Source organism: Chrysemys picta, chromosome 1 (genome assembly GCF_011386835.1).
Source record: "Chrysemys picta bellii isolate R12L10 chromosome 1, ASM1138683v2, whole genome shotgun sequence".
Lineage (NCBI taxonomy): Eukaryota > Metazoa > Chordata > Testudines > Emydidae > Chrysemys > Chrysemys picta.
The window spans coordinates 242,817,327-242,844,617 of NC_088791.1; the positions used below are offsets into that span (position 1 = coordinate 242,817,327).

At 41.7% G+C, this 27,291-nt stretch overlaps 1 protein-coding gene across 13 annotated transcripts in view; it reads left to right on the top strand.

Moving 5' to 3' along the window:
* LIMS1 (LIM zinc finger domain containing 1) overlaps positions 1-27,291 on the top strand; it is a 137,729-nt gene that overhangs the window by 61,952 nt on the left and 48,486 nt on the right. For 8 of the 13 annotated variants that reach the window (XM_008166723.4, XM_065580962.1, XM_065580968.1 and 5 more), the window contains one exon: positions 19,179-19,338. The exons of 1 other annotated variant lie outside the window; for it this stretch is intronic. In XM_008166723.4, coding sequence (XP_008164945.1) covers positions 19,179-19,338 — 160 coding nt within the window. Of the gene's footprint in view, positions 1-2,703; positions 2,788-16,379; positions 16,723-19,178; positions 19,339-23,435; positions 23,660-27,291 lie in introns of those variants that run through there. 4 more of the 13 variants (XM_065580960.1, XM_005306960.4, XM_005306958.4 and 1 more) reach the window with 4 other exon arrangements.

Genomic DNA, 27,291 nt, shown 5'->3' on the forward strand with positions numbered 1-27,291 from the left:
CTGTATAATATATAATACATATTTTTTTCAATCCAAAGTCATTAACAGAATGTTAATGTTTTAACAAACCAATAGCAGCAAAGAAGTTAAGTGGAATGAAAAGATGCATTTTTCTTTAAAAACCTATACTCATTCGGGATACCTCTTTATCTGCTCCTTTAAGCACTCCATTGTGCATTAATGTTGGAGAGCGTGTCTTATATCACGTCATTCTTAACGGCAAATGTCCTTGTTTTCCTCATAACCAGTTGAATGTTCTTTACTGTAGTGCTTTATGTACACAAAAACAAACAGTTACACTAAACGCTTGTCTATAATTTAAACACTACAGTGACACAGTTGCCACGCTGTAGTTTCACCACAGTTGCACTTCAGTGTAGACACTACCTATGCCAACAGGAGGGGTTTTCCCACTGGCATAAGTAATCCACTTCCCCAAGAGGCGATAGCTAGGTCAACAGAAGAATTCTTTCATCAGCCTAGTGCTGTCCACACTGGAGGTTAGGTTGGTATAGCTACATTTCTCATGAGTGTGGCTTTTTCACACCCCTCAGAGATGTCGCTGTGCCGATGTAACTTCCTAGTGTACACCAGCCCTCAGTATACCTTCAGTATACATATGTATAGACTGAAAAATCACTTAGTAGTTAAGCTCAGTCGAATGGGGTATGTTCAGAGGTTCATTCTCCACTCAACATTTCCTTTCCTTTGTATATATTGTTTTTAATATATTCAATGCACTTTATCTACTTTTTGTCTCTTTTTACTACTTTTAAATAATGTGTCAAAGTCCTTATGGGATCAGAATCTGCTTTCATAAACAGAACCTGCAAATAGATCTGTTGGAAGCAAATAAACGAGATCCATACTTTATAGCTGTAATATTGTCATTATTCTTGTTTAACGTGGATATCTTGGTAGCTCCTAGCAGTCCTGATTTGGATTGTGTGGGATGCTACAAAAGCATAAAGACAGGTTTCAGAGTGGTAGCCGTGTTAGTCTGTATCAAAAACAACGAGGAGTCCTGGTGGCACCTTAGAGACTAACAAATTTATTTGGGCATAAGCTTTTGTGGGCTAGAACCCACTTCATAAAGGTGCACGTGATTCCTGCCCTCAGTAGCTTACAATTTATGAAGATAAGCAACATGTGAGGCAGAAGTGGCTCCTGAGAAATAATTTGAAGGAGAGGTCAGTAAGTAGCCTTTCGGTTAATTTAATGGAAGGCATTCCAAGCGTAAGAGGTGAAATGGAAGAAAGTCCAAAGATGTTCATGGGACAAAAGGGCAAGCAGGTAAACAGTAGGCAACCTATATCAAAAGTGGATCACTAGGGAAGGGCCACAGTTACCCCACTCATTGTCCTTGGTAAGGGAATTGATTTAATATCCCTGAGAGAGAGACACACACACACGCTCTCTCTGTTACAGCTCAGCTGTTAGGTGGAGTGATGAACATCATCTTGATAGAATGTATCTACTAAGCATATATTCTTCCCTGAGTTTCTGCATGTAGCTGGTTTGTTGGATGAGTGGGTGCAGCAAAGGTTCTTTCTAGTGTTAACTGCTGGGATTTTCCTGAGAGAGGGACCGTTATAGAATGCTTTAGTGATCACAAGTGGGAGCTTGGACTTGAGCCCAGTTTGGATTTAATTTACTTTATGGATCAGTGTTAAAACTGAGTAGCACCACGGGAACACAAAGTATGAGAACCCCAGTATGATAATAACTTCTGTCTTGAACTCAGATGTATGTATAATTCCATATATTCTGCAAAACCAAATACCTGTTTTAATCCTCCTCTTCTGGAAATCACATTTTTCTGGCACAGTCTTCACAGACTGCTGCAGAAGCATCAATATTGCTGGTGCCAAAGAGCTTTAAATGGATATTTGCTGCTGAATTATTATTTTTTTAACTTTTAATTTGAAATGAAGTGTAATGTGACTTAATCTGAAGTATTAAAATACAAATAATTAATAATTAGGACATTGTAATGCTGCATTACACCATTGAACAATATATTCAGAATATGTATGTAGGTTTAAATTCCTAAAGGTTTACAAAGTAAGAAAATACCATTGACTTTCCCTAAAAAAAAAAAAATCCCTTAAAGATATGTGAAGTAGAGTAGGAAAATAGAGTAATTTCCTGTGTTAACATAACTTTTGAGAGAGATCATCCACTGCCGGCTTTGAGGGTCCATAACAGGAAACAGATCTTTAACTTTTGAAGCTGTACCCATTAATGCTGGTATAGTCTATTTCCATCATTGTCTTCCAGAGGTTTATAATTTTGCTGTGCAATTTCCAATGAATCAGCCCAGAAGCATTTTTTTCCACCTACCGCAGGGTTTGACAATTAAATTCTAAAATTTGTCATTCTCAGTCTGCAGTAGAATCCTGTGAATTGGAAAATTTGCCTTCAGTTTCAGTATCTGCCACAGTCTATATATAAATTTGTTAGTCTCTAAGGTGCCACAAGTACTCCTGTTCTTTTTGCGGATACAGACTAACACGGCTGCTACTCTGAAACCTGTCTATATGATGTTGGATGAATCACTTAAGCACTCAGTGCCTCAGTTTCCCCAGCTCTAGGACTTACCGATTGGTGGTAGTTAAATGTTTTAAAATTCTTTGTTGGTGCAGAGTTCTGTAAGTGCAATCCAGAGAGTTTCTCTCTCTTTCATTCATTACCTCTCCACAGCACTTGTTTTTTTGGTCAAAGACCCAATCCTGCACAACTGGAGTCAGTGGGAGTTTGGCCATTGTGCACTGAATCAAGCCCTAGGTGAGTAACTCCCATGTTTTCTGTTTCTGCTTCTAGCTTTCCAAGGAATGAGCATCAGTGTGAAAGTGACATGATTCCTGGTAGTCTCACTGCTCTCTGCAAAGTTCTGAATATCATAAGCAAACTGACAGGAGTCTTGTTAATTTCACTATGCTGCTGCTTAGCAAAATTATGAGGTACTAGCTTTCTTCATTTAGTTTTCATGAGTTATTCGAGTAGTTTGTCACTCTATTCTCTTGTCACAGAATGTATCTTATAAAGCTTTCTCCGTATTGAGAGACATTGACAGCTGAAAACTACTGGATCAGTTTTGTATTCACCGGTGAACGCCAACTCTTAATTTCCTGCACTGAAGTACTAAGCCGTTTTGCAGACAAATTGCTTTAGACTCCAGTTAAGCACATACTTAAGGGATTTGGGATGTAAGCATATGCTTAAAGTTAAGCATGTGTTTAAATGCTTTGCTGAATTGGAGCCCTAGTTTGTAAAGCCTGAAGCAGTTCAGCTGTGTCCTGGGCAATCCATTTCTCAGTGTCCCTTAGCATTTAAAAGTTATGCAGGGTCCCAAGCGTCCCCAATGTAAAATCTAAAAAGCTGTCATCAGACAGACCCTAGATAGCTCTCATAAGATGCCTATGGACATTGCCTCCCTGCAGACCTATTAGTGCTCATAGGAGAAACAGTGAGGAGCTGACTTGGAGGAGTGAGATGAGGCAATAGGGACCCTGCAGAGCTTCTGAACTCTGCAGGATACTGAGAGCCAAGAGAAGGCAGAGGAAGCAAGGTTAATTTTCAGAATTCCTAAACTTTGGCTGTTGAATATTAATGTGTAACATTTCACAATTGTCTCACAAAACTTAAAATAAAGTTAATATTTATACATAGTTTCTTCAGCTCCACAAGGTCTCCAGTCAGCTTCTTTAAGGTGCAAATATCAGTAGAGGCTCAACAGCAGTGGCAACAGTAATCAGTGCCAAAGCAGAAGTACAGATATTGAGGTTTTACACAGTAAATATTCAATAATAAAAATATTGAAATAAGTTTAAAGTCCAACATTTTGTACACGGCTATGACTAGAAATACTGCCAGAGCAATCTGTATTTTGGACCAGAAAACTTTTGCCCTGAATCAGAAACATTTTTGATCCTTGGCCTGTTTGAGGTTTTAAGTGAAGAGAGGGTTCATCAATGTATGCTCACCATTAGAGGAAATATTGACACCTCTTATGGCAAATTCCAGAGAGTTTGACACTTCCAAAGGATTAGAGGCACACAGCATATATTCACACTTACTTTAACCCTAAGCAACGAAAAGTAACTCTTGATGAGAACAACAAGGAATCTGGTGGCACTTTAAAGACTAACAGATCTGTTAGTCTTTAAGGTGCCACCAGATTCCTTGTTGTTTTTGTAGATACACGCTAACACGGCTACCCCCTGATTCTTGATGAGAACACCCTCTCTCTTGTTCTCACCCTCCTGCTTTTTTATGTGGCATAATCATTCCTAAACAATTTATTTTGATTGAATCACCATCAGACAATATGCTCTGAGTCCAAGTGACTAAGTGGTGATAAACAGTACTTGTGTAGATGAAAATTGAGCAATCATTCCTCTTAAATTACTGTAATGATCCAAGCATAAAATTTTGTGTCTGTTGGTTTTATAAAATGGTGGTAAATACAATGGTTATAGTAGATATCGACAAATAGATAGAGGAGTGAGAATTATTTCTTTCAATGCTAGTCGGTTACATTTCATAAATAGATTGTATTTTAAAACCTGTTTTTGATATGCGGACTTAGTGTGTCTAACAATTAAATAACACCTGCATCAAAAGCATTCTATAAATAACATTTAATGTAATACCTTTTAATTTTTAATGTATGTGTGAGTATTTTAAACTAGATTTTGAATACAATATTTGCCATAAAATGATTAATTTCCACACAGAAATACTCTGTAGCAGAGACTTAGTCTTGGTTAAAACCCACTGATTCACAGACGGCAGGAAAGAACTGTGAACCCCAGTCTTTTAGATAGTAGAGGAGGTCTGGGTTCATGATTTTTCTGTCCCTGTATATAATAAGTTGTGTTTTAAAATGTGATTCTAGCCCACGCAGTGTTCTCTTGAGTACCATGAACTGAGTGGGGGATGCCACATTGTGATTATTTTAATGTACGTCCCAAACCTAAGTAACACTCTGAATGGTCATGCATGCCATCTGATGTCTTAATGCACGTGGTTTTATGAGGCCCCTTCGTTTCGCTTGGTCTCTTCCATAAGAATTCATGAGTTGTGGGACTTAGGAATTCAAATTCCTTCTTTTTATATTCAGAGCTGTCAACTTAGTAGCAGTTAGATTTTTCTTTAAAGTACTCGCGTGAACCAATCATTTCATTAGCTTTTCATAATGGAGCTTTTCATAATGTTTTGGGGTTTATTAATGAGGGGAAACTGCCCACATTTGGCAAAAGGTTTGCAGTTCTTTCTGCAAGCATGTGTAAGCGGGGGAATGGTCCCGCTATTGTGAGGAAATTTCCTGACTTCTGCACTACCCCGGTGAGGTGGGCTAGCGAAAGGATCTGAGTCCCCGCTCCCACTTCCTTTACCCAGAGGCCTCCCTGCCCTTGAGGGCTCCCCTTCCACTCTCCTGTCTGGCTGAGTCCTCGTAACCCCAACAAGGCTGGGCCCAGGATTCCTGGGGGGCTCGACCCCCAACCCTGCTGTGGTCACCTAGGACAGGGGCTAGGGTGTCCCCACTCCGGGGTACTCTCTCTGCACTGGGCACCTCCCTGACCCACTGATTATTCCATACAATTTAAAGCAAATACAAGTTGTTTAATTAACAATTAATCTAAAGAAAAGAACAAGGAAAAATGGGAAAGGTTAAAGGAAAACACATCACCCCGCTCTGTGGCAGGGAACATCACAAACAATGTCTCTGGAATGTCAGGGCAGGTCACAGTCTGCTTCTTGTAGGTCCCAGGCCTCCTTCTCAGGCCCTGGCCGTGCTGCAGAGACGCTGCGGGTTGGACACTTGCAATGGTGGTGGCCACACACCTCCGGGCTTTGAGTGGTGGGACCCTTCTTCCCAGCGTCAGCCCCCCGTAGGGTTAAGGTCCCCTCCCGGTCTGGCCTGCAAGGGCCCTTGTTTGGGGGTGTCTTTCTGTGCTGGGCCCTTTGCCCAGGTTCCCCCTTGGCTGGCCCCACTTGCTCACCACACCTGGCTCTGTGGCTGCAGCTCTGCTCCCAGCACAGGATCTGCTCTCCCTGGGCTGCGTCTCTGGCTCTGTGGCTGCACCTCTGCTCCCAGCACAGGATCTGCTCTCCCCGGGCTGCGTCTCTGGCTCTGTGGCTGCACCTCTGCTCCCAGCACGGGACCTGCTCTCCCTGGGCTGCGTCTCTGGCTCTGCGGCTACAGCTCTGCTCCCAGCACAGGATCTGCTCTCCCTGGGCTGCGTCTTTGGCTCTGGATCTGGCACGGTTCTGCTCTCCAGCTCAGCTTGGGCCCCTGCTCTCTCCTTAGCTCGGCCCCACTCAGTCTGACTCAGGCCATTCCAGTTCACACGGAGGACGGGACCCCCTCTGGCCTCCTGACTCCCTGATTAGCCTGCCCCCCCTGTCAATCAGGCTCATCTGGAGCATTGGCCTCTCCCCATGGTTCCTGGGGACTGTCAGTCTCAGGCTCCTGATTTGCCATCGACCCTTCCCCTTTTAGTGCTGGGAGCTAGCCAACCAAAACACCCCCACTGAATGTTAGTAAGGGGGCAACAGTCCCCTTACACATGCTTCTTGCTATACCTTAAATCTCCAGATTGTTAAACTGTTCTGCTTTTTCCATCTATATCCAACCCTGCTACAATTGTCCCTCCCCCTGTTTTTTCCAACTATGCTTTTATAAAAGGTTCAAAAGGCTTTTGTACCAAAAAAGAATGAATGAAGGTGAAGAAAGTGTGAAATGTAATTTTGTATTTCTGTATATTAAACCTGTGCATGTCACACTCGTAATGATTGATAATGTCCTTGGCAGAAAGTTTGTTTAGTAAATCTGGTTACTCCATGTTCCTTGGCCTAGGCAGCTATTGAAAACTGTTATCATCCATGCTGTGGATAAGAATCAAATTACCTGAGCTGGTCTGTTTGCTTTTGTTTTAGTAAACCGTGTTTGTATTTTCCTGCTGTTGACTTTACTTTATTTAGGCATTTTCAATGAGAAATGTTTATGTACGTTTCTCCTTTTGAAGACTTTGATTATTAAACCAGTAGCAAAATCAATGTTTTAGTGGGCTCTGTACTAACCTCTAACAGCATACATTCAGTTCACAAGGAAGTGTGTGCACGTTATGCTGGGCTAAGTTTGCTTTTTTAAATAGCAAATGCTAGCATTGTCGCCCTGGGACAGCTAAGTAAATTGCCATGTTGGTTGTGATGAATTTTGACTGAAGTATGCAAAACAGTCATTAGGATTAAACTGAATTCTTTATTTAAACTAACTCTCAAATTGAAACCACTTTCTTCATCTTTCCTTCCTCATCTTTCCTCACCCAATCTGTCCCTATTGTTCTCGAGTATGTATTTCAATTGTTCATTCATACTCTATTCATTTAACATTAGACAATGGGGACTTACCCTGGTGCCTGTCACTTTAGAAAAGTCTAAAAAAACCAACCACAAACCCATAGCCCTGGGTTTAGAAAGTGTTTGGCATCTCTTATTTTACAGTTGGTGGTACTGAAATTCACATACTTGTTTCTGAGGGAGTAAGCCCTAAATACACAGTATAAAGTGAGGGGTTTTGGCCTGTGTTATAGAAGAGATCAGACTAGATGATCGTAATGGTCTTTTTGGATCTTAAAATCTATGAAAGCAGACATTTTGTGCTAGCTTTTTTTGCTAGTACACCTCTACCTCGATATAACACTGTCCTCAGGAGCCAAAAAATCTTACCGCGTTATAGGTGAAACCGCGTTATATCGAACTTGCTTTGATCCACTGCGGTGCGCAGCCCTGCCCCCCCCCCCCCGCCCCTCCCCCCGGAGCACTGCTTTACCGCGTTATGTCTGAATTCGTGTTATATTGGGTCACGTTATATCGGGGTAGAGGTGTATATTATTGACATTTGTCTCATGGTCCAATTACAATTAATACTTACTCTGTTGCTGGCTGTTCGAATGTGTTAACCAGAATATTTAAGGGGGAAGAAGCTAAATACAGGTTGTTTAGCTATTTTCCATTCTCTCCTTTCTGATGTTGGAACTTGATAATGCAGTGATGAACATTTGAGAAATTAAATGCAATGCTTAAAACCAAAGTGGTTAACGGATGTGACTTAATCTTTATGGGAGGAAAAAACAGTGTTGTGTTAATAGATCTGCTTTCTTCATCAAGCTCATCTTCCTTCTCTCCCCGACACAGCTTGTTTAGTTCAAACAGCTAAAAACTTAACAGACTTCTAAAGTCACTAACAGAAGTTATAGAATATTTTAGAAAAGAAAAGCTTACAGTAAGGTGAAAGGGGAAATAAAGTTGATTATCCTATCAGTGCTAATATCTTTGTTTACTTAAGAAGAGCTCTATATAAGACTGACATGTGTCTCAGTAAAGAAATAAACACTCTCTTCCACCACCGTAGCTGAAGGTCAGTCCTTCAGTGTGGAGTCTCCAATGGAGTTGTTGCTATAATAAGAATGTAGTTTAGAGCCAGAACGTCTGGTGTTGACAGTTATCCCAACCATATAAGGAACTACATGGACATACAAGAAGGCTTTCATGGAAGGCCGGGTGTTCAATTTAGTCAAGATATTAATTATAGCTGCTGGATGAACTGTTCAGGTCATGGCATTCAGCTTATAAAAACATCAGTTGTAGCTACTGTAAGAAGATGGTTAATGCAGGACTAACATTTAATATAATTTCTCCTTTAAATTTACAAGCTTATTGTTTGGAACAGCATCTGTGACAATATGTAATGATAGATTATATTTATTAAATACCTGGTATTGGGAAAGGAAACTGCTATTTTCAAAGGGAAGTACTGTAATCCAGCATTACCAAATTTCGCTAGGACATGAAGTTTCATAGAAAATATAAAGCTCAATATTGAAGATTTGTGTTTATAATTATGAGAAATTATGATCAAAATATTATTTTCTGGTGGGGTCAAATGCTTTGTAGCTTCTGCAGACGGAGCTCATTACACACACGATGAGCTCCTTACATCCCTCCATTCCCCACACAAGCTCCCTGTGTGGCACACTCCCATCGCCCTCTATTTTGGGGACTCACTGCAATCCTCCCACCCCTTCCATCATGTCAGGGCCTGCGTGCCCCCCGACTTCTCCACTCTTTTCATTCGAGGCTCTCATTCTGCCCCCCATGTGTGTGTCTCTGTGTGTGCCCATCTTCCCCTATGCCCTCCAATTCTTACTGCTTTTTTTTCTGTCTGGGAGATAAGTCATTCATGATGTCAACATGTTAAAATCCTGGGAGGAGGTGTGCAATGTACTTGTAACCATGTCAATTCCAGGATATTTGAGAGACAAGGTGGGTGAGGTAATATCTTTTATTGGACCAACTTCTGTTGGTGAGGGAGAGGACAGGCATTCGAGCTTTTGAGCTACACAGAGCTCTTCTTGGGAGGATGGGCAGAACTGAGATGGGAGGAATTGGGCTGGAAAACGTTAATGGCTGACATCAACCAGTTCTTTAATCTATAGACAATTAGGGTGTGTCTACATGCAACTGGGCTGGTCCATGTCAGCTAACTTGGGTTCATGGGGCTTGAGCTGGAGTCCAGGCTCTAGGACCCAGTGAGGTGGGAGCTCGGGCACCTCCAGCCCAAGTCTGGATGTCTACACAGCTGTGAAACAGCCCCACAGCCTGAGCCACATGAGCCTGAGTTGGCTGGCATGGACGGCCAGCCGTGGGTTTTTATTTGCTGTGTAAACATACCTTTACAGGCCTGGTTGAAGCTGCTGAGTCTGCTAATTAGATGCAGGGAGCCCTAGGGCTATGTCTACACTGCAGTTAGACACCCACAGCTGGCCTGTGTCAGCTGACAGGCTATGGGTCTGTTTAATTGTGGTGTAGATGCTCAGGCTCGGGCTGCAGCCTCAGCTCTGGGGCTTACCTTGCAGGCTCTTAGAGCCCAGGTCTAGCCTGAGCCAGAATATCTACACCTCAGTTAAACAGCCCCTTAGCCCGAGCCCTGTGAGCCCAAATCAGCTGGCACCGGCCAGTCCCGGGTTTTTAATTGTAGACTTACCCTATATGTTTCCCATTTCCTGTTTCCAGTTTTCCACTTTTACCCAAAATCAATAGGGATCTGCCCATTATTGCCTTGAGCGTTTCCTGAAATTTTGGTTTTGATTAGATGCGGTGCTCAAACGTTGTTACAAACAGGCACACACAAAGAGAAAATGCTATCCAGTCAACTGTAGGAACTCGCTTCTTCTCTGAGTCAATAATACGTATGTGTCTAGCAATAGGTGTCCAGTACCTGACATTTTTTATAGTTCACACTGTAAAATTAAATTACAAATGGATTCTAATGTTTTTCTATAAAAAGCACTAGTGTATATATAACTGCTTAAAAATTTACTGACATACAAGAGTTGAATATAGCATGAGTTCTTGCAGTACAGGCAAGTAAGTGTAGTGTGCCTATTTTATGGATAAGCTATTTCATGCAATGTCTCACTGCAAAGGTGTTAAAGTACTTCTATTATGTTGTGGTATATTTTTGGAGTGCTGGCCTAAAGGTATTCAGGAATAGATGGATGGGGAGCAGTGGTGGGAGGAAAAGGAATGTAATCGAAGGTCACTTAAAGAAGAGTGTAAAGAGAAAAATTACCCATGTCTATATATTTCACACAAAGCAGGGATTCGCTAGAAAACTTTTTTCATCAGCAAAAGAAAATACAATACTTTCTGAAACATCTTCTAAAAAAGTAATGTTGAAATATCTCTTTTCTCTCCCACAAATTCTACTTTAAGATTACTTTCATTGATTATTATGATCTATAAAGATCCTTGTGGGAAGATGCCTCTTATCAAATTCCTGTAATATTCGCTTTCCAGTAAAGAAATGGAAAATGAATTCTCTGTAGTAGCAGATATCAAGCACATTTGTTTACACTGGCATAAGTTTATACCAAATTATGTTATAAAGGCTGTCTGTCATCTACCCTATAGATAATTCTATGTGAAAACATCACTACAGTTTTCAGAAACACTCAACTTTGACCTAATTCTGATCATGTTGAAGTCAGTGGGTATTTTCTCATCATCTTAAATGGGAGCAGAATTAGGCCAGTGTTGAGGACTTTTGAAAATCCCATCCATAATTTACAATTAAAAAACTAGAAAAAGAAGAATTACTCCTTTCTTCAAATTAATTTGTAAGAACCATTTGATTTAGGGAACACTTGCCCAACAATTACAAAAACTAATATTTTGGTCACTTAAGACCATATTACATTTTAAGCTTAATGAGGAGGAGGAGGAGCTAATTCAGCACTTTAAAAAAAGTCAGTGTTGAATTTTATGCAGGGTCCTGGAAAGCCATGTATATTTAATAGCAAGAGGAAATTGAACGACTTTTTCTAACTATTGACTGTATATTTGTGTGTGTTCCATTGCACAAAGGCTGCTGTTGTGTAACCTTGCACAAAGGCTGCTGATTAATTTATTTAAAATTAAATCATCCTTTTGTGTGTTGCGGTTATGGAGGGGGAGGATTGTGCTGTGAGTTTTTATCCTGCTCTGCAATAACTTGACCTTGTACAGGGAATGTAGCTGCTTTGCTTTCAGGAGGTCAGCAGTGACACAGCAGCCTTTCAGATGAGGCAGACAACATTATTTCACTGTAGTGCAATTAAGTCCCCAATGGCAGCTGTTATTGCCAAGTACCTAGTTTGGAGTTGTGACTGTTCTGCACATCTATTTGTGGAATGAAGTAAAATGTTCTATGAGCAGCAAGTCCTGCTGAACTTTCTCTATAAAAGTCCCCCCCTTTGATCTAAGACAGATACCCAAAATATTCAGCCTGGTTTAATACTCACTAAACAAAAGACAAACATTACAGCTTCTGTTAATTAAAACACCTTATATGGTATCATCCACCTTATGTGACATTACAGTTGGGGTTGTATCACTATCCTCATTATGAATCTGATTTTTCAGAAGGTTCATCTTAGAATCCCTTAATTGGGGTCCTGTCTCGTGCCATATCGAATGCAGGTCCCTCATCTGTTGTGGATTAATCCCTTGCCTAGCGTTTGTGTTTTAAAAGCACAAAAATCCTTGTAAATGGTCAAAATCTTTTGGGGCCAGATTCCCAAGTAAGATTCTTACTTATATCAGTCTTTCTCCATTGTAACCAGTGTCACTTCTGACTCATAGCAGTGTAAACTGGTAGAAGTTCAGAATCAGGCTCCTTGTATTTATTTAACATTTGTAGTCATGTCACTTTAAGGAATCTGGCCCTCAAACCAGCCAACAAGATTAAAACAGCCTTTGTGGACTCAGATCTTGAGGTAAACACAACTTTTTGTAGCTATACCACTCCTAATGAGGACAACAGGAGCCACATGGCTAACGTGCCATGAAAACTTTTGATATGCAATTCAGGGTGCCCTTTCATTATTATTACAAAATGTTTCTGTGGCATCAGAAGTTTGCACAGTGTTTTACACCACAGATAAGAAGAGGCGGGTTGAGATTCTGTACTGCGCCTCTTGGCACAGCACAAAAGGCGAGAAAGCCACCTTTGCTCTCTTGGGATTCTAGACTGCTGCAGGAGCTGAAAAGTGCCACAGCATAAATTAGAGGAGCCTCTGGGTTCCTCAATTTATGGCAGCCCCCTGAGAGCAACCTACAGGATGCTTGGCACTGCTAGCTATCTAAACAAGAAAAGACAAATAAGAATACACAGGACAACTGAAGAAAATGGGTAAAGAGTTGATAATTCCCCCCCCCCGCCTTCCCCCCCGGAAGTGGTATTTTTGAAGAAGGACTTGCAAGAAGAGGAGGCTTGGGTGGAGCAAATTAGAATTCACAAATCTAAGACTGGGGAAAGGGATGAAGGAAACAGTAAGGTAAAAAGATTGGGAAAAGCTTAGGCATCAGGAGGGGGAGCAGGGAAATGAGAGCATAGATGTACAGGGGAGTTGCATTGAAATAGAGTGACACTGGTATATGTAAGAACAGAATTTGGCCCAAGAGGTTTTGCCCATTTAAGACACAAAAACTAGTTCATAGAATATCAGGGTTGGAAGGGACCTCGGAGATCATCTAGTCCAACCCCCCACTCAAAGCAGGACCAATCCACAATTAAATCATCCAACAGATTTTTGCCCCATATCCCTAAATAGCTCCCTCAAGGATTGAACTCACCACCCTGGGTTTAGCGGGCCAATGCTCAAACCACTGAACTGTTCTGGCAAGTGATTAATCCACAACAGCCTGTCATTTTTCTTTTTTTGCTGCTTTCAAAATAATGACTTACTGAGATATTAAGACTCAAAAATTGGCCATCAAACGTGTGGTAACTTTATTGTTTCATTAGGATTTTTGGCATGTTGACTTAGTGCTCCTCTTGAGCTCCTTAGTTCATCCTGCAGCAGCTGGATGAATTGACATGATTAGACTGCAGCTATGGGGCTAGAGCTTTGACAACCATCAACACTCAGTTTTTAAATGCCAAAACAGCACTCTGTCATTGAATGAAGAGGACAGGAACTGTAAAAGCATCTAGAATACAAAAAAGTATTTTGTGTTTTTACAAAATAGTAATTAATACATCTATCAAAACTCCTAAATACATTTCTCTAAATTGGAGCAACGTTTAAATCATTTAAACAGAAGGTGCTGCACTAGCTGACTACCAGCGCAAACATTGGACATATGTATCTATTTTTGAGTTTACATTGACCTTTTTTGGGTCAACTAAGGTGTCATTGGGAAGTCACATGACAATTCCACCTTGAGAAGAATGCTCACAGGTATATGGGAGAAGATTAATAAAAGAATAGTGATGCTAGGGTAGAGAGCAGCAACACATTACATGTAGAGAGCGCGTTTCAAATTCAGACAGGTTTTTGTTTTAAGGTTTTAGGGAAACATTTTTTTAAAGGAGGTTGCATTTATGCTCTTTAACTCCGCCAATCTAAAATATAAACCTTAAACTAAGAAAAGAGCCCCAAGTGAGAATCAGATCACCTCTCTATGTAAACTGCTCTTGTAATATTATTATAGAACTGTATTCATTTTGATCCTGCATTTCCAATAGAGCTAATATGGAAGAGGACAAGGAACATCACAGTGGCTACATCTCCACTGCTATACCTACAGTGCCTGTTGTTCATCACTGGTGCAGCAGCAGTAGAATCATAGGATTGGAAGAGACCTTGAGAGGTCATCTTGTCCAGTCCACTGCACTCATGGCAGGACTAGTATTCTCTAGACCATCCCAGACAGGTGTTTGTCTAACCTGCTGTTAAAAATCTCCAATGATAGAGATTACGCAGGAGCAGTGCAAGTGCTACGTAGTCAGGGCATAGTGCTACAGCCACAGCCCTATCTATGCTAGAACGTTCACTGTGACAGACACAACATTGCTGTCAGCGGGTACATTGTATTCTAGTATGTACGCAGCCTCCGATACTAGCATTGAGCACCAGTTTCAGGGTAGGAGGGATACTGAACACATTAATATTACTGTGATAGCAGCACTGTTAGTTGAACCAGAGTACCATGACTCTAAAACATGTTTTTTAAGTATTCTTTTATATCACAATAGCTCTAAAGAGACAATTACAAATTTTATCTCCTCTCATACACATGCTACATATTCTACTTCAAAGTTACAGTGAAAAAAAGGAGGAAAAAATGTTTGTTTGTCAAATATCAGTAAACAAAGTTTAAGGTGATGGGACAATAGCCCTGTTAACACTACATTTTTACGTGTGATTTTTGTGATTGGTTAGACGCACAGTCAGATTAACCGGGTATAAATGACATGATTCAGTTTGTGTCCACACAGCATCTTCTCTGATATCATAGCTATGTTTGTGCATCTGAACCTCCCATGCTACCTAACCATGTGCTAAGAGAGTTTTCTGTGCAAATCTGCAAAATAGCATAACCTGCTGAACTGGGTACAATGTGCTAACCTAGGCCTCCGCCAAGGGTGACGGACTTTTTAATCATATTGTGTGTGGATTCAAATCATGTTTAGAGCCAACCATGCCAGAAAACACTTTCAAATTTGTTTAAAAATTGTAATGCAAACAGGTCCTTTGGAATGGATTCTTCTTTTTCTTTTCAAAGACACTGGCGTTTATTAAAAATGAAAGATTTGAATGGAATTCCCTTGATTTTTGGCAGGGTTTTTTGTAAGACCCCAGTGTTGCTTGCTGTTCCTAAACTGTATATTTGTTCGCACTTCCTTCCCCCTATTCTCCTTCCTCACTTTCTCAGACTTCCCTCTAACAAGCAAATTCTCTGGATACCGAAACCCTCTTGCAGAAAAGGCAAAATACATATGGTTTACTATTCATTTTTGTAATCAGTTACTACTAAGACTGAGTTGAACGTGAGGTGTCAGTTACTTGAAAGAACTTTCAAAAATCCATTTTGGTTTGAAGTCCTAAGCTGTCAGAGACTGGGCCTATCGTAGCTGACTAAAATGTGACTTTTTTTCCTTCCAGAAAGAGTAAAGGTACTTAATCTCCTGGGATAGGACAACTTCTACTACTAAGAAATCTGCAGTTGGAGTGCGGGGACTTGTATCAAATTGAATGTTGCATTAAAATAATTACTGTATAATAAAACCCATATGAACAAATGGTATATAGTCAGCATCAGAAGTCATCATCATTGTGATAAGGATGTCAATTGTCCTATCGTCTGCTGCCCCCCCCTTTCCCTAATAGCCATATTAAATTCATTCAGCTTTCAGATCTATATGGGATTTATCTGTCAGTGCAGTGCTGTAAACACAACCTGGTAACTTAAAATCAAGATTATTTGTTTCTGCTTCTTACATCAGCAACTAGAACTTATTTGGCAGTTCAGCTAATGATGTGTGAGACAAAATAGAAAATAACCGATCCACTTGTAGCTATATCTTCTTTGCAATGCTGGCAGAAAGAAAAATGTTTACCAATAAACTCAGCACATTTGACTGAGAAGATACATAAGGAGCACACATTGTAAAATCTAATTTTACAATCTAGGCTAACAGAACTTTAAAGCAATCTGTATCTAATGATATAGAATACTTTTCTTGGTGTGTTCATGATACAGAATTATTGGAATCATTTCCCCCAGTAAATAGTAACTATTAATGAGTTTGACAGTGAATATGTTGTCATATATGCTTATCATAAAATAGCTCTTCTGTGTCTGAATGGAATTCTTATTAACAGCAATAGATAGTGAAGACTGTATGTACTGCCCAAGTTTGTATTACAACCTTGTAATGGAATGTGTTCCAGTGGATCTTAGCAAATCACAGCATGTCATTCTAACTCCTCTGCTGGTGAACTTTTAACTTGAAACTCTAGCAGAGGGCTCGGCAAGCCTTCTAACTGATGTGAAACTGTGGAAGTAAATCACTTTGCTGGGAACAAGGGGAAGTCCTGCATATTGTGTCTCCCAACTTTATTGTCTGCAGCTTCTTTGCACAATAGCGGTTGATTTTTTTAAAATAAGTATTAAATTAATTGAATTTCCAATTATGGAAAATATGGAATTCCAAAGCAGAGCTCACTCCTATATGATTCCAGAGAATGAAGAAGTTCCACACAGGGGTATTCATGATCTGCATAATACCAATGGAAATGAAGGCGAGAAAGCAGTGTCAAAATTACAACGTAGGCACAGTGACATAAAAGTATACAAAGAATTTTGTGACTTTTATGCAAGATTGTAAGTTCACTTTTTCAAGTTGGGATGTTACTGTGGTAAAATCATTTTAAAATCTGCAGTTGTTTTTTTCCAATTAAATTTCATGTAGAATGTGTTTGAATCACTCTCTAACATAAAGCTTACTATTCCTATGATAAATTTCTAGTTTTGATTTCTTCTAAAACTTGCAACAGTTGCTGTAAACAAAACCAGACTTTAATTTCAGTAGGTTTTATTTCAATTACATGTATTAGATTGGATTTGTTGAATAGACTATGTGCTCTGTGAGACTTCTGATATTAGGTTCTGTAAATTATGGGGGAAATGTGTAAACTATCCCATTGGTAACAAAAGAAAACCATTCTACATTTAATATTCATCAGTAGTGCTATAGTAATACATATTTCTCAAAGAAAAGTGAAGAAATATTTGCATTTTTGGGAGAAAGCAGGGTTATAAGGCTTTGTTTTGCTAGAAGCTGTCATTTTCCAAGTTTCTTTATTTTATGCGGTTGCCTAAATTAATGCTGAAAGTTGAATTCTAAGCTATAGTCTTCGTTTATCATTCTTAGTATTCAAGAGCTGTTGAGCTCTAAAGAAAGGTCACAATTTATATTGTGATCAATATTGGCGTCACATCCAGTTTATTCTGTTATTGGGTATGACAAATGAAGCGATTCAGTTCTCTTCCATAAAGCACAATAGTTTTGATGGAAATAGATTGTGGAGAAAGGCAGTTAGCTATAGAGCTTAAACACAACTGTTGGCACTTACATTTATTTTTGTATGTGTTTGACTGAAACCTCTGTGGAATAAAATGTTCTTGGTCTGATACTCTTTGTCAGGGATTTTGCTCATGAAGGTATCTCTGGAAGACACCTTTTTCTGTAAAATGCTGTAGAATAGAAAAAAGCAGCAGATTAATAATAACCAGTCAAGAGTTTCTTTAACCAGGGGTTAGCCTTTTTATGTGGTACAACAGGATAAGGAATAGACCAGCTTTCAACTACACCTCTACCTCGATATAATGCTGTCCTCGGGAGCCAAAAAAATCTTACCGTGTTATAGGTGAAACCGGGTTATATTGAACTTGCTTTGATCCACCGGAGTGTGCAGCCCCCCACCCCCACCCCCCCGGAGCGCTGCTTTACCGTGTTATATCCGAATTCGTGTTATATCGGGTCGCGTTATATCGAGGTAGCGATGTATTTAATAAAATGTATTCTTGCTACTTTGTACGAGATTGTTCCTGTACAAGGTGCTGAGCATCCTACAACTCCTATTGAAATCAATGGGAGTCACAGGCACTCAGCACCTTGTGTGGGATTGAGCCTTTTATATCTATAGATACAGCATGATTTTTTCTGAACGATAAAATCTGCTTATTTTTGAAGAATAAAACAGATTGTTTATAAACTTCTGATTAAATGTTTGGATCAAATCAGATTACCAGCAAATTCAAATACCTGAAATTGTTCTTGTATACACTCTAGAACATGTTCTGCTAACATTTGTCAGATGTTGTGAAAATTAAGAGCTGTCCTGTGCATTCTCCATGTTACAGATAAGTATTTAATAGAAAACTTAGTCTCAAAGACCTAAGTTTTGTGAATTTAGATTTAAGCAAGAAAGCCTCTTGCAGTGTGAAAAATCAAGCGTAGACTTTGAAATTTTAGAGCAGTTCCTCATTTGATTGCAAAGGAGCTGTGTTGATTTATTGCAGATGAGGATTTGTCCTTAAAGATAGAGTTTAGTCCCTCTGATATTTGCAAATATTGCATTATAATGTTATTACTACATGCCTTTAAGAAGCACACCCATGCATTGTTATTTGGAAGTTTTCCTAATCTCTGATTCAAATTCCATGTATCTTCAAGTCATTTTGCAAAATTGAAAAATCTAAAGAACACTTTTTACCATTTACCATTCCTTACCTCTTGATTATTTCTCCCACAGAAGTTATGTTAAATATGTTTTGTCCTTTTTATTGATGCCTCAGATCTTTTGAATTGGTTTTGAATTGATATTCACTTTCAGAACAATATTCTTGCTTTGATCTCAGATGGGGAAACATCTTTAATTACTGATGAAATTGGCTCTTGTCTTCCATAATCATTGTAATTGTTTATTTCCTTTTCTTTCTTGTAGTGCTTGATTGAATGAAAATATAACCTGTTTTTTCCCTTCATACAAGCCTGAACATACATTTCTGACCAAAAGTTCTTAGAATAGGGTGCTGCTTTGACCAAAAAAAAAAAAATGGAAACATCTCACAACTTTTTCCTCATTAAGGGACTGCTGCAACTCCATTATAGTCAGTGGAAAGATTTCCATGACTTCAGTGGGAGTTTGATTGGGACAGTTGGCTTTTCAAAAGAGAAATGAAATAAAATCAGTGGAACTGAGTGTTTCCTTTTTCTTTATCCCCTCATTTTAGAGAAGATCAACAATCTCTTTTTGGTTTGTTTTTTATTACAGTAATATGGCAAATGCTCTTGCAAATGCCATATGTGAGCGCTGCAAAGGAGGCTTTGCACCTGCTGAGAAGATTGTTAACAGCAATGGTGAACTGTACCATGAACAGTGTTTTGTGTGTGCCCAGTGCTTTCAGCAGTTCCCTGAAGGGCTCTTTTACGAGGTAAGTTGGTTAAGATGTTTTTCTCCCCTGAGTTCCTTGGCTTTTATTGTTTATAATGTACAAATGATAAATACTGACAGTGCATTTGTTTATAAAATATTATCACAGAATGGCAGGAGCATTCTTTGAAAATAAATATCCAGCAGAGACAGAAGGAAGTAGAGACATTTCTAGTTTTGCCTTTAAAGACACATTATGGGACATTTCTATGACATGTCTACATAATGTGGGAGTGCAGGAGCTTTGCCTATAAAGACACGTTATGTACGTTGTACTGAAGCACTCAGAAAACACAGCTACTAAAATGAAATGTAACGTAGAGAGTGAAATCCTGACCCCACTGACTTTGCTCTGACCAGGATTTCACCCAGAGTGTTTCTATTAGAGATGAGCCCATGATGTGATGTTCAGATTTGAATGTACCCAGAGAATGATGGGATTTGGATCAGGTATTCTACTTCAGGACCATCTCTAGTAAGGTTTAGCATTTTAAACAAACTGAAACAATTCTGAGTTAATGCTTTGCTCATTCCATTGTATTATTCTGTCAGAACTTGTATCACTTTTGTTGTGCAGTTCCTTGGCTTAGCAATCTGGGGATATTCTAAATCAATTGTTAAACATTGAATTTAAGGACCCTTTAGCATATTTTTCTAAAATTTGTGTTCTCTCAGGTCAAATATGTATTTTAATTTTAATCCAGTCCCCCCCCCCCCCCTCTTTTCTCTTTCATGGGGATTCAGGCTGTGGGTGTGCTATTTTCACCTAGTACAAAGTGACCTTAGAGAGAGCTTTTGACCAGTCTATAAAATATTGAGTGATTTGTATAGGACAGACTAAAGCCTGTGAGATAGGCAAGTATTGTCCATGGAAAGATTTATGTTACATTACAATCTCAGAATGGAGTAAACCAGCTCTTACTAACCTATTCACATTGTCTAGGCTTCTAAGGTGCTTCAGGCACGATGCAGTGTGAAAAGAAGCAGTATTATTATTTCAGTTAATACTCTCGCCAAGTCCCCAGGCCCTTCCTATTTTCCTGTACAGTCAGAAACTTCGAACTTTCTCTCCACCAAATGCATCTCTTGTGTCTTTATTTTCATGTGGTGCTATTTCTAATTCAGGAATGAAGGAGATACAACTAGAGGTGGGGTAGTGGGAGCAGGAGCTTAGTTTGGGAGCAGGAGCTTGGTTTCAGAGCAGTGCAAACAGCTGGGTAAGGAGGGGAAGAGCATCCAGAAGCAGGAGGATGCTTGGCTGTGAGGGGGGGAAAGAGTACTGAGAACTGCAGGGCTGCAAAAGCAGAGGTAGGGAGGGGTAAGCCTGGACAGAGGTGGAGAAGTGGGTGGGAGAGGAGTAGTGGGGAAGAGACAGTCAAGCACAGAGAAATAAATAACAGGGTGAGGCAAGGCTACTGGGAGAAGGGAAGAAGGATAGGTTTGAAGAGGCAGTTGGGTAGAAGCTATTAACTGGGACCTGATCAGGAGGAGATCTATATCTGGGACATGCTGTAGTGCAGTGTTTCTCAAACTGGGGTCACTGCTTGTGTAGGGAAAGCCCCTGGTGGGCCGGGCCGGTTTGTTTACCTCCCTGTCCGCAGGTCCGGCCGATCGCGACTCCCACTGGCCGCGGTTTGCCGCTGCAGGCCAATGGGGGCTGCTGGAAGCAGTGGCCAGTAAGTCCCTCGGCCCGCGCCGCTTCCAGCAGCTCCCGTTGGCCTGGAGCAGCGAACCGCGGCCAGTGGGAGCCGCGATGGGCTGGACCTACGGATGGGGTCGGTAAACAAACCGGCCCGGCGCGCCAGGGGATTTCCCTACACAAGTGATGACCCCAGTTTGAGAAACACTGCTGTAGTGGGTGCCAGAAGACATCTGGAAGGAGAGTGTGTAGCATACTGCTGGTAGGAGAGGAGACTGGGGCAGGCTGATTGCTGTGAGCTTGCTGAGAATTTGCTATTCTTTGATTGGCTTGAGGATCCCAGTCCTGCAGGAATTCTGCAAATCCTCAGATGTTGGAGCAGTTCTTGGGTACCATTGTAGTGGCACAGTAGAAGGAAGGGCTTAAATCACAGCTCAGCCTATTTTCGCACCTAACCCAAAAAGATTAAAATCCCTTTAGTGCTCACACACAGCCATATGTGAATAGTCTCAAAGAGCATAAGCAAGTGCCCCTGTGTTGTTTGGATGTATCTAGGCTCTTTACATCAACAATGAAGCAAATGTCTCTCCCCTTCCCCATTATCTATTTAATGTCTCCCTTAACATTCTTGTCTATGGTGTGAAAGCACCTATTGTCCGTCCAAGCTGGAAGAAAGACAGGAGCCAATGGATGTGGTTTATTCACGGATTCCAAGACCAGAAGGGACGATTCTGATCATCTAGTCTGACCTTCTGTATAACACAGGCCATAGAACTTTCCCAAAATAATTCCTAGACCTGAACTTTTAGAAAAACATCTGAGCTTGATTTAAAACTTGTCAGTGATGGAGAACCCACCATAAACTTTGGTAAATTGTTCCAGTGGTTAATGTCCCTCACTGTCAAAAATGTATACCTCATTTCCAATCTGAATTTATCTAGCTTCAACTTCCTGCCATTTGATCGTGTTATACCTTTCTCTGCTAGTTTGAAGAGCCCATTATTGAATATTTGTTCCCTTTGTATGGTGTCAAGTATCAGGGGGTAGCCGTGTTAGTCTGTATCTACAAAAACAACAAGGAGTCTGGTGGCACCTTAAAGACTAACAGATTTATTTGGGCATAAGCTTTCATGGGTAAAAACCTCACTTCTTCGGATGCATCCTTGCTGTTTTTGTTCCCTTTTTAGATACTTACAGACTGTAATCAAGTAACCTCTTAAGTTTCTCTTTGTTAAGCTAAGTAGATTGAGCTCTTTGAGTCTGTCACTATAAGGCATGCTCATGTTGATTCCATTCTAGGTGTGCGTGTGCCCACATGCACAGCCGTTGGAGATTTTTGCCTTAGCAGTACCCGTAGGGCTGGCTGTAGCTCCCTCTAGAGCAGGGGTGGGCAAACTACGGCCCAAGGGCCACATCTGGCCCACGGCCCGGCCCGGCCCCCAAGCCCCTGGCCCGGGAGGCTAGCCCCTGGCCCCTCCCCTGCTGTTGCCCCTCCCCCAAAGCCTCAGCTCGCTCGCTCTGCCGGCGGCACAATGCTCTGGGCGGCAGGGCTGTGAGCTCTTCGGGCAGCGCAGCTGCAGAGCCTGGCCTGATCTGGTCTCTGTGCTGCATTGTGGCGGCGGTAGCATGGCCCAGCTCCAGCCGGGCAGCATGGCTGTAGCGCCACCAGCCGCTGGTGCTCCAGGCAGTGCGGTAAGGGGGCAGGGACCGGGCGGGAGGGGGGGAGTTGGATAGAGGGCAGAGGAGTTCGGGGTGGTGGTCAGGGGGCAGGGCAGTCGGGGTGGGGGGACGGGACAGGGAGTTGAATGGGCGCAGGGGTCCTGAGGGGCAGTCAGGAAGGAGGGGGGCGTTGATGGGGCGGAAGGGGGCAGTCAGGGGACAGGGAGAAGGGGTGGTTGGATGGGGCAGGGGTACCGGGGGGCCATCAGGAATGAGAGGAGGGGTTAGATGGGGTGGCGGGGGCCCGGGGACAGTCAGGGGATAGGGAGCGGGGGTGTGTGGATGGGGCAGGGGTCTCAGAGGGGCCATCAGAGAAGGGGGGGGGTTGGATGAGGCAGGAGTCCCGGGCAGGGGCAGGTAGGAGGTGGGGGCTGGGCCACGACCCCCTCCCCTAACTGACCCTCCATACAATTTACGAAACACGATGCGGCCCTTAGGCCAAAACGTTTGCCCACCCCTGCTCTAGAGTGCTGTGCTCATGCCGTGGTATATCAGGTGCTGCCGGCCCACGCTCTCTCAGTTCCTCAACGCCCCTGGTGATCAGTTGGAGTGCCTCTCTTGCTTGTCAAGAGCAAGCAGATTCTTCCATTGGACTTCGTGCCTTTGGGCCTTTGTTGGTTAGTGTTAAGTAGTTATTAAGTGCATAGTTGTGATAGTTAAGGTCCCAGTGGGGACTTACCTCCCCCCCCCCCCAAGTGGGGCATGCCCTGAGTTCCCGAGTTTAAGCCCTGATTGGTTTGTGGTAGGCCTATGCCTGTGAGTGACCCCCATGCAAGGGCAACGCTAGGGAGGGGCATGAATGGTCGCATGCCCCTCTCCAGCCGCCTGGGGAGGGCACATTCCAGAGGGGGGAAGCTGTCCCTGTCCTGTCCTGCCCACCAGCTGTGCTCGGGTACGTGCCTGGACCAGAGTAGCCTGCCTGTCTGAGCTTGCTGGAGTCGATGTGCCTGCCGCTGCCTACCCGGTGAGCAGAGAAGCAGGGGAGCTTCTTTCTTGCAGTGACGGAGCAAAATGGGAGGGCTCAGGGGAGAAACGGGGCCGCCGGGGACACTGGGGATGATCACGGGGGGGGGGGGGGGGCTGGGGGGGCAGCATAGGCCAGGGCTGGGAGTCTGGTGCGGGGGAGGGGCAAGGAAGGAGCCATGTGGCTGGCCTGGATGGGCATCTGGGGGAGGGAGCAGCAGGGCCAGGGGCTAGCCATGGCGGGAGGGCGAGTTTGGGGGCTGCAAAACCCTTGGGGGATTTCTGTGGGAGAGAGGTTTCTTGGCCTAGGTTCCTCCGGCCACACAGTAAGCTAGACGGAAATCCCTGATGTGCTTTTAGCAATGCACAGGATTCCTTTAAAGCCTTTAAAGAGTTCAAAATAAAATATTGCATGAGTGCAGAATCAGACTCAGATTTCATGGAAGAAAACCAAACTTCTCATATGATCTGGGCCAGCCTACTAGTAGCTGGTGAGCACTTTAAACAGTGCATCCTCCAAATGTTTGTTGTGTGTTGATATGAAATTCAAAGGAGGGTGAGGATGGTCTTATGGTTAAAACACTGACTTCTCTTTATAAGACCTAAATATTATAATTTTGCCACAGACTTCCTTTATGCAAGTCACTTAATTTCTCTCTGCCTTAGTTTCCCTATCTGTAAAATGGGGATAATTCTTAGCTAGGAAGGGCATGTGATGATGAACTTGTCTGTGAAACTTTGTAAGAATGTGCTATAGAAGGACAAAGTATTTATTAAAATATTAGGGATGAGACTTTGAAGAATGGGTGCTTAAGTCAGGCACATTTGGCATTGTCTTGCATCGCTGAACTCAATGATACTATTGCCGTTGATCTCTATGGGAACAGGATCAAAGCCCTAAATTGAGGTTCCGGAGTAAGTGGCCCAGTTTTTCACAGCACCCATCAGTTTCATTTTTGAAAAATTGGGTCCCGTATTTCGGAGCCTAACTGAAGCACATATTTAAAGGGAAAATAAAGTCTTGGTCTGTGTGTCTGGAGGTTATTGCCTTTTTTGAGGCAACAATTATTGCTCTTCAGGCATTTAAAAAAAATCTGTAACCAACACTTGTAGAACATTTAGGAGCAATTGTCATGCAAGGGTATGGAACTGAGTAACTGACATCTCAGTGATATCAAGATAACTTGGTGCAAGTTACTCATTCTTCCTTGACTATGAATACATTTTGCATTTGAGTCATCCTTGCAAAATTGTTATGAAAATTTACCAGCGGAGACACAAATTCTACTAACCTAAATTTACAATATTTTTATGAAAGCAATATTTTACTTGCTTGTTTCCCCCCCAAAATTTATTTACCATGCGGGTGTGGAGTTTTGCAAGGTAGAATCAAGTCAGACTATGGGAAATGCTTCAGGAATGAGTGCTGATTAAGTTAGCAGTTCCAGAGTTTTGTGACTGATAATGTGGCACTCCCCGAATTAGCAGATTAGGGCCCAATCCTTCAAACATTTCCACAAAGGTGCAACGTTATTTACACAAGTAGTCTTATTTAAATCAAGTTCACCTCTACCTCGATATAACGCTGTCCTCAGGAGCCAAAAAATCTTACCACGTTATAGGTGAAACCACATTATATTGAACTTGCTTTGATCCACCAGAGTGTGCAGCCGCCCCCCCCCCCCCCCCCCCCCCGAGCACTGCTCTACCGCATTATATCCGAATTCGTGTTCTATTGGGTCGTGTTATATCGAGGTAGCGGTGTAGAGTAGTGATGTGGAATGCAGCTATTGTTGGTACATTGATTACTTGTGTGAGTACTATTTGCAGTGTTTGTACAATATGGTTTCAATCAGAGGACCCAATTCTGCACGTAATGGAGGAGTAGATTAGACAGGCAGAACTGCAGGGTCTCAATGCGTGGATGAGACGATGGTGTAGGGAGGAGGGGTTTAGATTTATTAGGAACTGGGGAAGCTTTTGGGAGAGGGGGAGCCTATACAGGAAGGATGTGCTCCACCTAAACCAAAATGAGGAAAATAGAAAAGAACATAAACTCTGGCAAATGAAGTGTAAAAATATAATTAGAAAGACCAAAAAAGAATTTGAAGAACAACTAGCCAAAGACTCCAAAAGTAATAGCAAATTTTTTTAAAAATACATCAGAAGCAAAAAGCCTGCTAAACAACCAGTGGGACCACTGGACGATCGAGATGCTAAAGGAGCACTCAAAGATGATAAGGCCACTGCGGAGAAACTAAATGAATTCTTTGCATCGGTCTTCACTGTTGAGGATGTGAGGGAGATTCCCAAACCTGAGCCATGCTTTTTGGGTGACAGATCTGAGGAACTGTCCCAAATTGAGGTGTCATTAGAGGAGTTTTTGGAACAAATTGCTAAACTAAACAATAGTAAGTCTCCAGGACCTGATGGTGTTCACCCAAGAGTTTTAAAGGAACTCAAATGTGAAATTGCAGGACTAATAACTGTCATCTGTAGCCTATCATTTAAATCAGCTTCTGTACCAAATGACTGGAGGATAGCTAATGTGATGCCAATTTTTAAAAAGGGCTCCAGAGGTGACCCTGGCAACTACAGGCCAGTAAGCCTCACTTCAGTACCGGACAAATTGGTTGAAACTATCGTAAAGAACAAAACTGTCAGACACATAGATAAACATAATTTGTTGGGAAATAGTCAGCATGGTGTTTGTAAAGGGAAGACATGCCTCACCAATCTTCTAGAATTTTTTGAGGGGGTCAACAAGCATGCAGACAAAGGAGATCCAGTGGATATAGTGTATTTAGATTTTCAGAAAGCCTTTGACAAGGTCCCTCACCAAAGGCTCTTAAGCAAAATAAGCAGTCATGGGATAAGAGGGAAGGTTCTCTCATGGATTGGTAACTGATTAAAAGATAGGAAGCAAAGAATAGGAATAAATGGTCAGTTTTCAGAATGGAGAGAGGTAAATAGTGGTGTCCCCCAGGGATCTGTACTGGACCCAGTCCTATTTACTCCTTTTTCCAGATCGTTTATGAATTTGTTAAACAGTGAGGTTGCAAAATTTGCAGATGATACAAAACTACTCAAGATAGTTAAGTCCCAGGCAGACTGCGAAGAGCTACAAAAGGATCTCACAAAACTGGGTGACTGGGCAACAAAATGGCAGATGAAATTTTAATGTTGAAAAATGCAAAGTAATGCACATTGGAAAATATAATTCTAACTATACATATACAATGATGGGGTCTAAATTAGCTGTTACCACTCAAGAGAGAGATCTTGGAGTCATTTTGGATAGTTCTCTGAAATCATCCACTCAATGTGCAGCGGCAGTCAAAAAAGCGAACAGAATGTTGGGAATCATCAAGAAAGGGATAGATAATAAGACAGAAAATATCATATTGCCTCTGTATAAATCCATGGTACGCCCACACCTTGAACACTGCGTGCAGATGTGGTCGCCTCACCTCAAAAAAGATATATCGGAATTAGAAAAGGGCAACAAAAATTATTAGGGGTATAGAATGGCTTCCGTATGAGGAGAGATTAATAAGACTGGGACTTTTCAACTTGAAAAGAGGCGACTAAGGGTAGATATGACAGAGGTCTATAAAATCATGAGTGGTATTG